This window comes from Stegodyphus dumicola, chromosome 11, assembly GCF_044657685.1.
Source record: "Stegodyphus dumicola isolate Sdum_Otavi_A_Nest chromosome 11, ASM4465768v1".
In the NCBI taxonomy this organism is placed as follows: domain Eukaryota; kingdom Metazoa; phylum Arthropoda; class Arachnida; order Araneae; family Eresidae; genus Stegodyphus; species Stegodyphus dumicola.
This window is the reverse complement of record NC_140778.1, coordinates 116,966,476-116,980,629: the sequence shown is the minus strand read 5'-3', so window position 1 is coordinate 116,980,629 and position 14,154 is coordinate 116,966,476. Positions and strand designations below refer to the sequence as shown.

General features: G+C 32.0%; 2 protein-coding genes across 2 annotated transcripts in view; both read right to left on the bottom strand.

Annotated features, from left to right (window-relative positions):
* The window catches only part of LOC118185929 (X-linked retinitis pigmentosa GTPase regulator-like), a 105,632-nt gene that overhangs the window by 74,289 nt on the left and 17,189 nt on the right, over positions 1-14,154 (bottom strand). The window contains exon 5 of the mRNA XM_035355903.2: positions 11,355-11,513. Within this exon, the coding sequence (XP_035211794.1) occupies positions 11,355-11,513 (159 nt within the window). The remainder of the gene's footprint in view (positions 1-11,354; positions 11,514-14,154) is intronic.
* Positions 1,463-2,224, bottom strand: LOC146994364 (uncharacterized). Its single transcript, XM_085826479.1, has one exon. It carries the CDS (start codon positions 2,222-2,224, stop codon positions 1,463-1,465), a length of 762 nt encoding a protein of 253 aa, XP_085682605.1.

Sequence of the window (14,154 nt, the reverse complement as noted above, 5' to 3'; positions counted from 1 at the left end):
GCATCGGTCCAAAGACTGAGTTGAGCACCAGGAATTGGATGTCTTAAGAGGGTAGCTTTTGTAAGAGCTTCTTTAGCTGCTAAAAATGCCTTTTCGGCGTCCTCAGGCCACGGAAGAGGATTTTCAGTCTTCTTAGTTGGATGGAATGATTTCTTTTTGTTAGAATGACCTTCGAGAAGCTTAATTAAAGGGGACAAAATGTGAGCTGCATGTGGCACAAATCTGCGATAAAAATTGAATAGGCCAAGAAATCTGCGAAGCTGTGTTAAGCTTGTTGGTCTAGGAAATTTAGAAATGGCATCAACTCGATCTGGAATGGGAGAAATACCTTCTTTACAGACTTTATATCCTAAGAAATCTAAGGTAGGAACTCCAAATGTACACTTTGAGGGTTTGATTGCTAAACCATAATGATCTAACCTTTGAAAGAGAGCTCATAGATTGTTAATATGCTCTTTGTGGTTTTTAGAGGCAATCAAAATATCATCAAAAAATGCATATACACCAGTTAAACTTCTCGTCACTTCATCGATAAACCTTTGAAAAGTACTTGATGCATTGCACAAACCAAATTGCATCCGAGTACTCTCGAAAAGTCCAAATGGTGTGCAGATAGCAGTTTTATGGACATCCTTGGGAGCAATCGGAATTTGATGAAATGCTTTGGCTAAATCTACATGGGAGAATATGTTGCATCCATGGAGTTCACTTGTGAAATCAATAATACTAGGGATTGGATATTTGTCCTTTTTAGTCTGAGCATTAAGGGCCCTAAAATCACCGACAGGACGCCAATCATTCATTTCTTTTTTAGGGACCATATGCAATGGAGAAGCATAATTGCTGTTGGATGGGCGAATGTGGCCTAAATCTAACAGATGTTGAAATTCCATTTTTGCAACTTTCAAACGATCGGGTGCAAGCCTACGTGGTTTGGAAAAAACGGGAGGGCCAAAAGTTTCAATATGATGCTGAACTGAATGTTTGACAATTTGGTTTGCACAGGGAGCTTGAACAATGCGAGGAAATTCATTTAACAGCTTAGCATAATGATCATTACAAATTACAGATTTCACTGAATATATACTAGCAACATATAAAATGCCATAAGAATTTAATTTGGTGCAAGTATCGTTTAAGCGACGATTTCTAAGATCTGGTTGTAGGTTAAAATAATGTAAGAAATCTGCCCCAATTATAGCAGTTTGAACATTGCATACATAAAAAGGATAAACAAACTGTTTTCTTAAACCTAAATCTAAAGATAATAACTTTTGTTTATATACATTTATCTGAGTACCATTTGCAGCCAGAAAAGTTTGAATAATAGTAGTCAGTTTATCAGATCTTGAGGCTGGAATTAAGGAACAATCACTACTGGTATCAATTAAAAAATTAATATTGGTTTTGCGATCACGAACAAATAGGCGATGAGAACTAGAAGGCGAGGCGTATGTCGCTGCTACTCCTTGCCCTGGAAATTTCCCTGAAAATTGCAGGGTGGGGTACAGTTTTTTGCTCTAGAAGCAAATTTTTGGTGGTACCAACATAGATCACTTTTTTCAGATTTCTCACGATTTGATGCATGACGAAAATTACGATTACGAGACTGACTTCTTGAACGTCGTAGAAATGCAACTTCCTTGCGAAGTGATTTTATCTCTTTAAGCAGTTCAGAGTTCGGTGTAACACTAGATGATGCACAAGAATCAGAAACTACGCTTACCTGAGCAGATGACACTTCCATTATTTTATCTGCTATTTCAGCAGCCTTTTGTGTGGTTAGAGGAGTGATCGATGCTAAAATAGATTGCACATGTGTAGGTAGTTGCTGCAGAAATAATTCCAAAACAAAAGTATCCGTCACGTTATGATTTTCTGCACGCCGCTGCATAACGCGTAAGAGTTCAGATGGCTTTCGATCCCCTAGTTGCTCACCGACAAGTAAGCGACGTATTTCCTGCGATTTGCTTTCACCACATCGAGAAATGACTTCATTCTTCAGTTTCCCATATGGATCCGTGTGGTCAGGAGAAATGATGATATCCTTCACGGTCATAGCAATGTCAGGAGGTAAATGCACCACACAGTGGTTATACTTGGTTCTGGATTCTGTTATAGCCTTTGGAACCGCTAATTCAAAAGTAGATTCCACCATCGTGAACCAAAGAGATGGATCAGAAGGAATGAAAGGAGGTATTTTCACTGCAGATATTTCATCCATTGTTTATGATGTTTGGATAGTTACGTTTTCGTATTTTGTCCAGATTCCAAGAAACGATCAAAAGATGTGCGTTGTCCAACGTCAGTCACCAATGTAGGAGTTCCCTGGTGAGGCAAGACACAAGTATAAAATATATAATCTTTATTTTACACATCAATAATAACATTCCGATGAGAAGGGAAATTCCCGCTCCATACACACCGCTCTCTCCTTGCCATCTGCTGCTCATCCGAGGCGGGCATGCGCAGAACTCACAAAACTTCGTACGGTGTTTCCATGGCAACACCACACGTCTTTAGGTGACATCCACATACATCACTGGATAAACTCCTGAATCTTCAGATAATTTGACTGAGAAATCATGGGATTCTCTGTTTATGATACGATATGATGTTCTATAACGTGATTTAAATTTATACAACCATATAGTCTAAAACCAGTCGCTCTTCACTTTAATCTGCAATGATATTGTTATTGTCTTTTCTACATTTGCTTTGGTACACATCCAAGTGTTTTTTCTTTGGACATCTAAATTCTTTGAAGTATCCTGAAAGTATATTCAAAAGCATCCAACTTTTTGAAACATCTTGGTATGTCTGACAGCCAAATTTCCTTTCAAATTTTTGCTTACTTTTCTCTGTAATTTTCTTCTTTCCTTCTACAGTTATTTCTAGACTTCCACAAATTTTGCATTTTTGTCAATTTTTTAAAAATATCAATTACATGAATTGTGTTTCAGTTGAACAAAGCTTTTCATTTTCTAGTCATTTTAACTATAAATAAAGTTTAAAGCGAAATCCAAAGGATGAATATTTTAATTAAAAGATTTTTTGCTAAACGACAAAGAAATAAAACAGTCCAGCAGTGTTTATTCTGTACCACTAAGGGATCCGATTCTTATATTGGCTGAAAGAATCTACATCATAATTAAAGATCATGTTTTTTATACAATCTATAATGCTAGAGAAAAATTAGCTTCTTAAAACATTCTTTCTAAGAGGATTAATATAAAATTTTTTATTTATATATATATTTTTAAAGCTGGGACTTGAACCAAACTGTCTAACTTTTAAAGTATAATTTACATGGTGGTTATAAAGATCTGACATGAGGGAAAATAAGTTCCAATTTGAAATGGCCATAAAAGGAAAACTACCGGACCAAATGGTTATCAAACTTGGGAATCATGTAAAGGAGGTTATGGGAGTTTATTTTCTGCGGGGTGGGGGGGGGAAGAGTTCAAAACCTCACCACCAGGGTAAAAAGGGTGCTGTATGCATTATTGTCAAATGAAATAAGACATGAAAATATCGGTTTAAAATGTGTTTAATCGTTTCCGAAATGTGTTACAAAGCATGTTCAATGTAGCATCCAGCATTTTCCGAAAGCAAGTTAAATCCTGTTACTGCATTTTTAACAGCAGCTCTTAGCATATCAGGAGGAATGTTACAGATATGTTGGTGTATCACATTTCTTATTTCTGGATAATTGTTTAGATTATCGCCATAAACACAGCTTTTGAGATAACCCCATAGCCAAAAGTCACAGAGGTTGAGGTCTGGTGGGAAGTGGGGAAGTGTCGGCCTATAAGACGTTCATTCATGAAATGTTGCCTAAGAAACTGTGCGACACCTGTGAGGTGGGGCCCAGCCCTGCATAAAAATGGTAGGGAAACATGGGGAAAACATGGGGAAAACCAGGAAAACGCCCATGCAGCCAGCCCGTTCGTGGGATTCGAAACTCGGACCGAACTACCAGTGTTAGCGACTTTACCGCTCAGCCGCTGTTTCTTCAGGAGGAAAAAAACATCTTTAGGTGACATCCACATACATCACTGGATAAACTCCTGAATCTTCAAATAATTCGACTGAGAAAATCATGGGATTCTCCATTTATGATACGATATGATGTTCTATAACGTAATTTAAATTTATACAAACATATAGTCTAAAACCAGTCGCGCTTCACTTTAATCTGCAATGATATCGTTTTTGTCTTTTTTGTTAACCACAAGCTCAATTGATGGTATTTGCTGGTGTACACGTCCAAGTGTTTTCTCTTTGAACACCTAATGTCTTTAAAGTATCCTGAAAGTATATTCAAAAGCGTCCAACTTTTTGAAACATCTTGGTATATCTGACAGCCAAATTTCCCTGCAAATTTTTGCTTACTCTTTTCTCCCTAATTTTCTTCTTTCCTTCTACAGTAATTTTCAGTGCTCACACAAGAAAATTAAGATTTTTCAATTGCTAGACTTCCATAAATTTTGCATTCTTGTCAAATTTTTAAAATATCAATTACAAAAATTGCGTTTCAGCTGAAGACAGCTTTTCATTTTCTAGTCATTTTAACTATAAATTGCCAAATTGTTTATATTATCATCATAAACAGTGCCAAATTGTTTAGATTATCACCATAAACAGTGCTTTTGAGATAACCCCATAACCAAAAGTCACAGAGGATGAGGTCTGGTGGGAAGAGGGGAAGTGTCGGCCTATAAGACGTTCATTCGTGAAATGTTGCCTAAGTAACTGTGAGACACAACTGAGGTGGGGCCAGCCCTGCATAAAAATCGTAGTATCTAAAATGCCACGTTACTGCAGTTCATGTATCACGAAACATTTTAACATTGACTCTAAGTGAGCTACAATCACAGTGATCCAGCTGTCGACTCCTCTTCAGAGAAAAATGTTTCAGTTATAAAACTAACTGTCATTCGACACTAAACAGTGTGGAATGACTGTTAAGCAATCGAATGCAGTAGGAGAATGCAATGGAACTAGATAGATAACATGAGAGATTTCTTTGGCCCAAATCAATTAAAAGCGTTTTGAATCAGTATCTTCATGTTTTATGGCCGAACTCAGGCTTCAAAAATTACAAATTAGCGATCTGTAAGAAAACAATTTCCAGATTGTACGCACTTGTGCGAGTGATTTGCAATCTCACATTTTTTAATCTCTAATTCGTGGTTTTCATGGACGAATTTCTCCCTTACATGGATGACACACATTTTTCGAATTTAACGCCTTTAAATGGTAATTTGCTTACTTCAAAGTATACAGCATATTAAACCCATGTAACAATAGGTTAAATTAGATTCTGACCCAAATTTTGTTTAACAATATTGCATACAGCGCCATTTCTGAAGCCAATTACTGAAGCTGAAGTAAAAAGTTTAGTATATTTAGTATATAATAATGTAATCAGAGTGTAATAAAAATAGATTATAAAATTTACACTGATGCAACTTTTTGTTTGAATGCACATAAAATGAAAGAGAAGGCTTGTAGAGATTTGTTTTTGACATGCATCTAAAAGTTGATGCCATACTCCTTTTTTGTTTCTTCAATGTCAAAAAACTTTCCTTTGAGAGTCAACTTATTGTTTTTGGGAAAGAAAAAAATCACAAGAAGACAAATTTGAAGAACATGCAGGATGATGAGTACACATCCTGCATGTTCTTCAAATTTGTAATTTGTTTGAGTATTTTCGGAATACAAGCAGTTCTCCGATTGGTTATTAAATAATTAAAAGATGCATTGTCATGGAATACAAAACATTTGGAATACGTTTTTCTGATTGTATAACGTAAGACTGAAAGCCATCTGCGTAATTCACAGCCATTTACAAGTCAATACTTGGGTAAATGCAGAATCGTTTTGATACCTGAGCTTGTAAGACAAACCTAATATCACTGGATTTAAACACTTCTTTAATCTTCCGAGAACATTCTTTCTTTAGCTCATATTCCTAGAATATTAAGTGAATACAATTATTGCAAAAGAAATTGAATATTCATTTGCACTACGGCTTGGTAGTTTACTAACAAGTTAACAAAACTTAAATTCTGCTTTTTATGTCTAAGAATACAACAATATTTAAATATTTACAAATAAAATATTAAATTGGAGATTTAATTGAGCCTCACCAGTTGCCTAGCATTTGAAGATTGTTAAATATTAATTCTTTGTTGCGAAGTCGAACCCAGGCTGCATGGTTAGTTTTCGTAGTTTTCTAGGTTCTCTTTACAAAGGTCCTCTATGAAAGCATCTTAACCAAACAGCTCCCATGTTTGTTCTATGTTCAAATAACAAACTAACATAGTTTAAGCACAATTTCCAAGTGAAGTTACTAGCAAAACCCGAATACTCATTAAAAATCATGTAGCTTGCCAATCGGGAGTAACACGAAAGATACGGCGCCAATAATTGAATTGCTGTTACGGTAGGCTGTTTCTAAACTTAGATGGTCATTCCTTGATTAAATATAATTGATTTGTATCTTCTACTAGAGCTGATGGTAAGAACTGAAGTGGAAATAAATAATATCTTGTGCAATCTTGAGTAATATAAAATTAGAAATATTTGCATAGAAAAATATTTTCATTCAAAGTTTTTTTAAATATTTGCAATTACTTTATAAGAAGGATTTATTAATAACCGTAATAACTATTTATTATATTACTGATGATTAGAATTCAGTTCTTGACAATTACATTCTAAATTAGAATTTTAAGAATATAATGAAAATATGCTACGCAGAAAAATACATTTTAGTAAAAAAAAATGAGTCAATTTTTTATGTTTAAAAACTTAAATTCTTCTTAAATTCATTAAATTTCCCTCGTTGGTAATTGAATCCAGAATGTTGGGTGTCGTTTATATAATTATTCTTACTTGTCCACAGAACCTGCTGACTTATCTAGCCATTAAGTAGCCGCATATTATTTCTACATAACTATTGAACTTCCATTAATTCGGTCTCTAGAGGATAGTATGTTTATATCATAATTTGACTTTTATAAAAATGATTATTCTAAATCTTATGTTTCTATAAAAATGTGGATGATACTATCAGCCACTCTTTCAGCCACTTCATAAGCAACAGCTTGTTTAGAAATAAATTATACAGTTAATGTTATAAAATATTTTTGTAAAATTCAAATAAATATCAAAGGAAAGTTCTCAATTTTAGACAATTCGATTTAAACGAAGTTAAAGTAAAGTAGCAGACGATAAAACGCCGAAGATAACAATTTACACTTACAAATATTTTTTTAAAAAACAAAAAAAGAAAGAAATTTAAAAAAAGTTAAAAATTTGAATAATATTATCTATAATTTAAAAAATAATAATTTTTCACACAGTATTAATAAATATTTATTACGCATCATTGAGGGAAAAAATTTCATATAATTAATTCTCCGCAAAAATTTATTTGAAGTTTAAGGTTAAAAATAGCTGTGGCAATTCATTGTAACAAAAATCCATAAACCGCATTTGGTGTTATTATCACTCAAAAAAAAAAAAAAAAAAAAAAAAAGATGCCAAATTTCAAAATGCGAAAATATGTAAATTCGTGTATATCTTAGAAAATTATGAATAAAAAAGTCTAATTTTTTGAAGGTATGCTTAGAAATATACCTACATTAAGATGATGGTAAATATTTTATAAGTTATAATTCAAAATTCTTTTCGAAAAATTTATAAAAATTATTTAAAAATAGAAATTTAAAAACTACAACACAAAAAATGGGTAAATTTTATTTGGAATGAACCTAAATTTCAAAATGTGAAAGGAAAAATCAAAAAAGTTTAATAAAAAAAAAGAGATATTAATAAATATTTTCCAAATTCAATTAACATTGAGGAGCTAAAATTTTGAGAGCTAATATTTTAAAAACTACTCGTACGATTTTTACAAAACTTGGCATTCTGGCATAATTTGAGTCGTAGAATTGAAATATGTAAAAAAATCGGTATGTTATTTCAGAAAAAGTCTGATTTTGTGTCAAAATACCTAATGTTAGAATAGTGCTATATATAAATCTAATATATATAAGTCACACTTTCGAGACATAAAAAACACAATTTGAATTTTGTCAATCGGGCCCAGTAGAACGGGAGATATAGAACTCTCCCTCCCTTTTTTTTAGCAGTGTACACAACCAATATAGAAAATATTACCGTAGCAATAACAAACGCATCATCATCATCTTTTTCATTATTTGTCGGCTTTCTATTTTGCACAACCAAAACCAGCTCAAGGCCTACAGGATTTTATTTGCAAACATCCCTGCCAACCTTCAGCTTCAAAACATTTGCTTTTTCTTCTCATCTAGTGTTCTATTGTCCTAATGGAAGTAACAGAAAATGGTTGAGTTTCTGTAAAGAGACAGACAGATTATTCTGCTTCATATGTTTATTTTATTCCGACGGCTCTAACAAAAGTACATTTGTTAATGGAGGAATGACAGATTATGGACACGAATTGAGTTAAATTTACAATAAATGCATAAAAGCACATATTATGAATGTGAAAGGAAAAGAAAAATATAGTACTTTGTTCTCAGAAACATCGATGATTCATAAAAAAGTGCAATAGAATGAAAGTGAGTGTTGGAAGTAATAATTAATGTTGTTCAATTAATCAGAAAAAGAGGAATTGCTTTCCGAAGTCATACAAATGAAAATGTGAGAAGCCTAACAGATGTTAATGTTGGTCATGGAAATTTCCTGGAAACGATACTATTACTTTCAAAATTAGAAAAAGACATATGAGTGTTATAATGGAACATGCTGATCGTCAATGTAGAGAGAGTAGCATAACATTGTTATCTAAAATGAAGATAGATTATATCATGACTAGCATTAAGAATATCGTGAGATGGTTAAAGTTACTCACTTCAAATTGATACTACTATTGACACAAATCAAATGAACCAATGTTCAGTTGCTATTAGGTATCTTTATAAAGAAAGCATATACGAAAGAGTGATAGACATTTTATCTTGTACAGATTCTACTGGGCTCGGTATATGCAATATGATCATCATCATCTTAGAGAGCATGGACAGTGATGTCAGAAAATGTATCGGAAATTCTACAAATGGTGCATCAAATATGCGCACTGCTTACAATGGTTTTTACTGAATGGTTGAGTGATAAAGCACCTCACCAAATTCATATTTGATCTTACTCCTATACTCTGTATTTAGTACTGGTCAATTCTATGAACAGCATTTTAAAAGGAATTTTTCTTTTTTTCTCTAATAAATAAGTGTGGCAAATTATTTAAAAAATCCTGTCAAAGAATGGATGTTAGGAGAGGAATTGACGATAAAACCAAATTTAGGAAGCTTCATCTCATCAGTAAAACTAGATGGAGTTCAAAATACTACGCCCTAAAACAAATTTTTGGCCCATTGGATTGCAAAGACAATTGTTTATATGTAGAATTAATACTTGCATTCAAAAGTATTGCTTCCAATGAAATACAAAATGCACAGATATGACAAATGGCAAAATCTATTCTGGACAAAATATCAACTTTTAGAATAATTTTTTCTGCTCACATATATTTAAAAATATTTCAATAGACTAAGCCAGTAACGAAATATTTGCAGACTAAAGGATTAGATTACATCTTACCATATAATATGTCTAGGGAGGCTACAAGATCTGAAGCGATTTCTAGAAACTTTGATTTAATATTTAACACATAAAAATTGTTTGCAATGGATAGCAATAATAAACTAGAAAGGCTGAGTTGTATATAATTATAGAAAAAGAACAACCTGCTAGAAGATGCCAAAAAGAGAAGCAAATGGACGATGAATAATCGTCCGACTATAATTTCAATTGCCCTATCAGACAATTCGAAGTTACTGACTTTATGATGGGTAACACCATTCCATCAACGGAAAGTAGGTTTAAAGGGCATAGGAAGTTTTATAACTTCTCGATCCCCAAAACTTTTTGAAGCCATTGTCGCCGAACACTTTTGACTATTTATCTATATTATGTAAGACGCTATGCTGATGTAACAATTGATAATCTTAAGGACGAATATCAAGATCTAGCAAGGAAATGGGAAATACTAAAAAATTTAATTGAAAGCAATTATTGTGAAACCTGATACCAAGTCAGAAGGAGAGTGATCTATCTATTAACGAGCATTCATTCAAAGCTAAATGCAATTTTAAAAATTGCATTTATCTTTGGATAAAAATAGCTTGTGTGTATAAAAATTACTCTTGAAATATAATTTATATAGTAACGCCAATATTGTTTTTGCTTATAATGTTTTTACTTTTTTGCTTATAAATTTGTTTGAATACGAACAAGCTTGTTCAAAATTAAAAATTGTAAAAAGTAGATTAAGGAGTACTATGAAGAAAGCTAATTTGTAGTTCGCCAGATAGGATAGATCGTCAATCCATATTGAAGAGGCCGAATTCTGATTGCGTAGTATGAATATGTTGAGTTTGCAATATCTAAAAAACTTGGCAGTCTAGGCAGTTTTAATTCCATTTTTATTTTCAGTTGACATATGTGGCCACAATCACTTGGCATTTTAGTTGTGCCTATTCATAGAACATTTACATTTTTGATTTTTGCGATAGGAAGAAACTACAGAGAACTTGCATCCTAGCAGCATACAGAGAGAAGTTGAAGTGTGTAGCTATGCAATATAGAAGCACACAAACAGAAAGGTTTTGGTTTGAGTTAAAAGTTTCAGTTCCCAATTACTAAGTCATCAGTGCTGCGCATGCCATGCAAAAAGAAATGATCTAGAAATGATGCAATCTAGAGAAGTTATTACAATTTTTTAATTAAAGAATTTATCATTTGTTTAAATTATAATCGTGATTCATATCTCTTTTATCTTACATATATATATTTATAATAAGAAAACTTTCTATATACCATCTCCAAGGGACACAAATTCAATCTGAAACCATGAATTAAAATTTTTTTTTTACTAGAATTTAAATTTTAAGATACAAGGGGTAATTATCATGTGCATCAAATATGTAAGTTCATTTAAAAGTACTGAACAATCTTCAAAATCTTACACTTTGACTATTTTTTTAAAAATGTGTATAAAATTATGTTCAAAGAACTGTCTGACAGTTTACATTAAAAATAACAGAAATTCAATTTTTTAAAAATGTGTTTTATATTTATAAAAATGCTTTAGCTTTACATTTCTATTTAGTATTTCGACAACTACTTTGAAAAAGTTATTTAATATATAAACCCTGAACTTGTAAAGGCATTTTTAAGCACATAATTTGAAGTACAATGTTCTGCTTTTCAGTATATCATCTTGTTTTATAATTTACCTGTAAGGGCTAAAGAATGATCAGCTCCACCACTTAACATTTTGATAGTAACTCCTTCAAGGCCTTGTACTCGAATAGGTGATGTATGCACAGGTTGTTCATCAGCTGACCCCAGCTGACCTTCACTATTAGATCCAAAAGCATATACATGTCCACCATCTGTTGTTCCAGTAACAAATACATATGATATAAAAATACGAATAAAGCTCATAGCTCATAAAACCAACACAAGGGAAAAATTACAAAATGAATATAATACACATAATTTATCAAATAAAAACATCAAGGAATGCATTATTATACTAAATTTATTTCTAGCAAATGACAAGAAAAATGGTCTTTACATACTTTCCTCTTCATAATTTTATTAGCAATACAACAAAAATATTTTGAATTAATCTAATTTACAGTTTTATGGGTAGTTTATTAAAGCTAATCGAAAAGTCTAATGTTGGACCAAAATTTCTGGAATACAGTTCTCCGCTGCTATATTAAACTAATACATGGATTTGTTTGTATTATTTTAATTATATAGGTAAACAATTTTTAAAAAAATTGTTAACCTTAGATTTGAAATTGGTGTAAGTGTCTCAGAAGATACTATTATTTAGAATCCATTTGCAATATAAATTCCAATAATTTTTAAATTATTAAGTCCAATTTATTGTTACCTCTTTTATCTGGTTGATTTACAAATGCAAAGGATAAAATACCATATAGTACCACGGGATTTCAAGGAATCTGATTAACAGACTGCTTCACTTTGAATATTAAACATAAATGTTTAATTTAACCATAGCTATAAATGAACATTGCTTATAAAATGCACCTATCTGTTCCATTATAACACAATGAATGTATATATATATGTGTGTGTGTGTGTGTGTGTGTGTGTAACGAAACCATTATGTGCATATATTTCATATCCAGTGACTGCTATTATTAAGTTTAAAAACAAAAAACGCATTTCAACTTTTACAATGTATTTAAAAGAAATTTTTAAGCTTGGTCATAAATATTAAGTTTTCTCTTCTCCTTTTTAAAATTTCTTGTATCCACAAGTATTGATATAAAATTTTAATCTAAGTTAAAATGAAATTTATTTCCTTGTTTAAAATACCTATATTAAGCTAACCATTTAGAATTTCTTCGCAAGAAAAATCTGTTTGTTAAGAACTCGAGAATTTTATTAACATTTTTCTCAATTGTTAATTTACTTATTATTTCATATGAAGGAGTAATTTGGGTACTATCGCATTACCTGCTCGATCATCACAAGAATCAGTAGGAAAAGTACTATGTCACCAAAGTAGGTAACCCAGAAAATGACTAGCCATTAAGTAGCCGCATGTACTTTACCTGACAATTGACTAATTAATTCATGCAGTTTTGGAATTCAAGGACTGTGTTGTAGTTTCTGTTTGTGATTAGTGTGTGCAGCCTTCCCCCCCCCCCTGCTGCTCTGGAGTTTGCCTGCTAATGAAAAGAAAGTGTTGTATGTTCTCAGAAATATTGTGTTCTGCTTAGTAGTAAAAAATGCAGGAATGCATATCCCATGAAGCTATACAGTCAAAAGTCATTAATTCGGACACCCATAATTCGAAATGATCTATAATCCGGACCTCAAAGCTACAAACTATCTGCGCATATGTCGCGTTGACGCATGCGCGTAAGACCTTTACGGCTGTGAATATGCGTGTGCGCGTGCGCAAAATACGTTTACAAATGCGTGTTTAATGTATAACGGACGGTATAAGCTAAGCTAAAATTATCTAATAACTGAATTAAGAAAATTCAGTTAATGTTGCAGATTGCGTTGTTCCTTAATCTTCGAATTGGATTCGGCTTATTATTTTTTGCAGATTGTTAGAGCAATTTTATAAAAGTAAGCTTGAACTTTCGATTGTGTCAAATAGAATTTCTGATATATATTTACTAATATGTAAAGGATCTACAAAGCGAAAGTATGTTTCGAAATTCATTAAACAAAAAGTGGAATTGCTGCAAAAAATGGATAAAGGCATATCCTTTGTTTATCTAAACTTTAACGTTTGTTTATCTAAACTTTGTTTATCTTTAACGTCGCGGTGCGCAATGAATTGGAAGTTGATCTGTCAGCACTATCCTTATCTTCAGGGCAGATGTTTTTATTTTATTTGGCTTATAATTCCTTACTAAATGTAGTATTTCATCTCCAAGTACTCTGTCTTTGATATGATTTAAATCAAATTCCTCATCATTATAATTCGCTTCCGATAGTGAAGAAAGTAACAGAGGTTATTGAAAACGAAAAAATTTCGATTGACAAATTAGTCGGTATTCTCGACACAGCAATTATAGGACTTGAACAGTGGAACTTTGTAACTGAACAAGAAATTATGTCTGTTTGTAGAATTAAAGAGAATGTATTATCACATAAAAAATGAAGCAACTTAAACAACTTACATTGAAAGAAATGTTTAATAAAGTAAACAAATAAACATTAAGCTTTTTTTTTTTTTTTTTTTTTTTTTTTGTAAATTTTGATACCCTTTAGATCATAATTGTTCTTTATTTCATAAATTACGGTTTCATATTTTTAATTTTATAATTTCTGCATGCCATCTTACCAGATTTAAACTGATGATATATAATCCAGAAAAATCGATAATCCGGAATCGCCGAAGTCCCGACGAGTGCGGATTAATGACTTTTGACTGTATTTTGCAAACAATTGAACTATCCATATTATATTGAGGAATTAATGAGAATTATGAGAAAATGTCAGAAAGAAAAGCAAAAAGATTGTTTTAAGAGATTT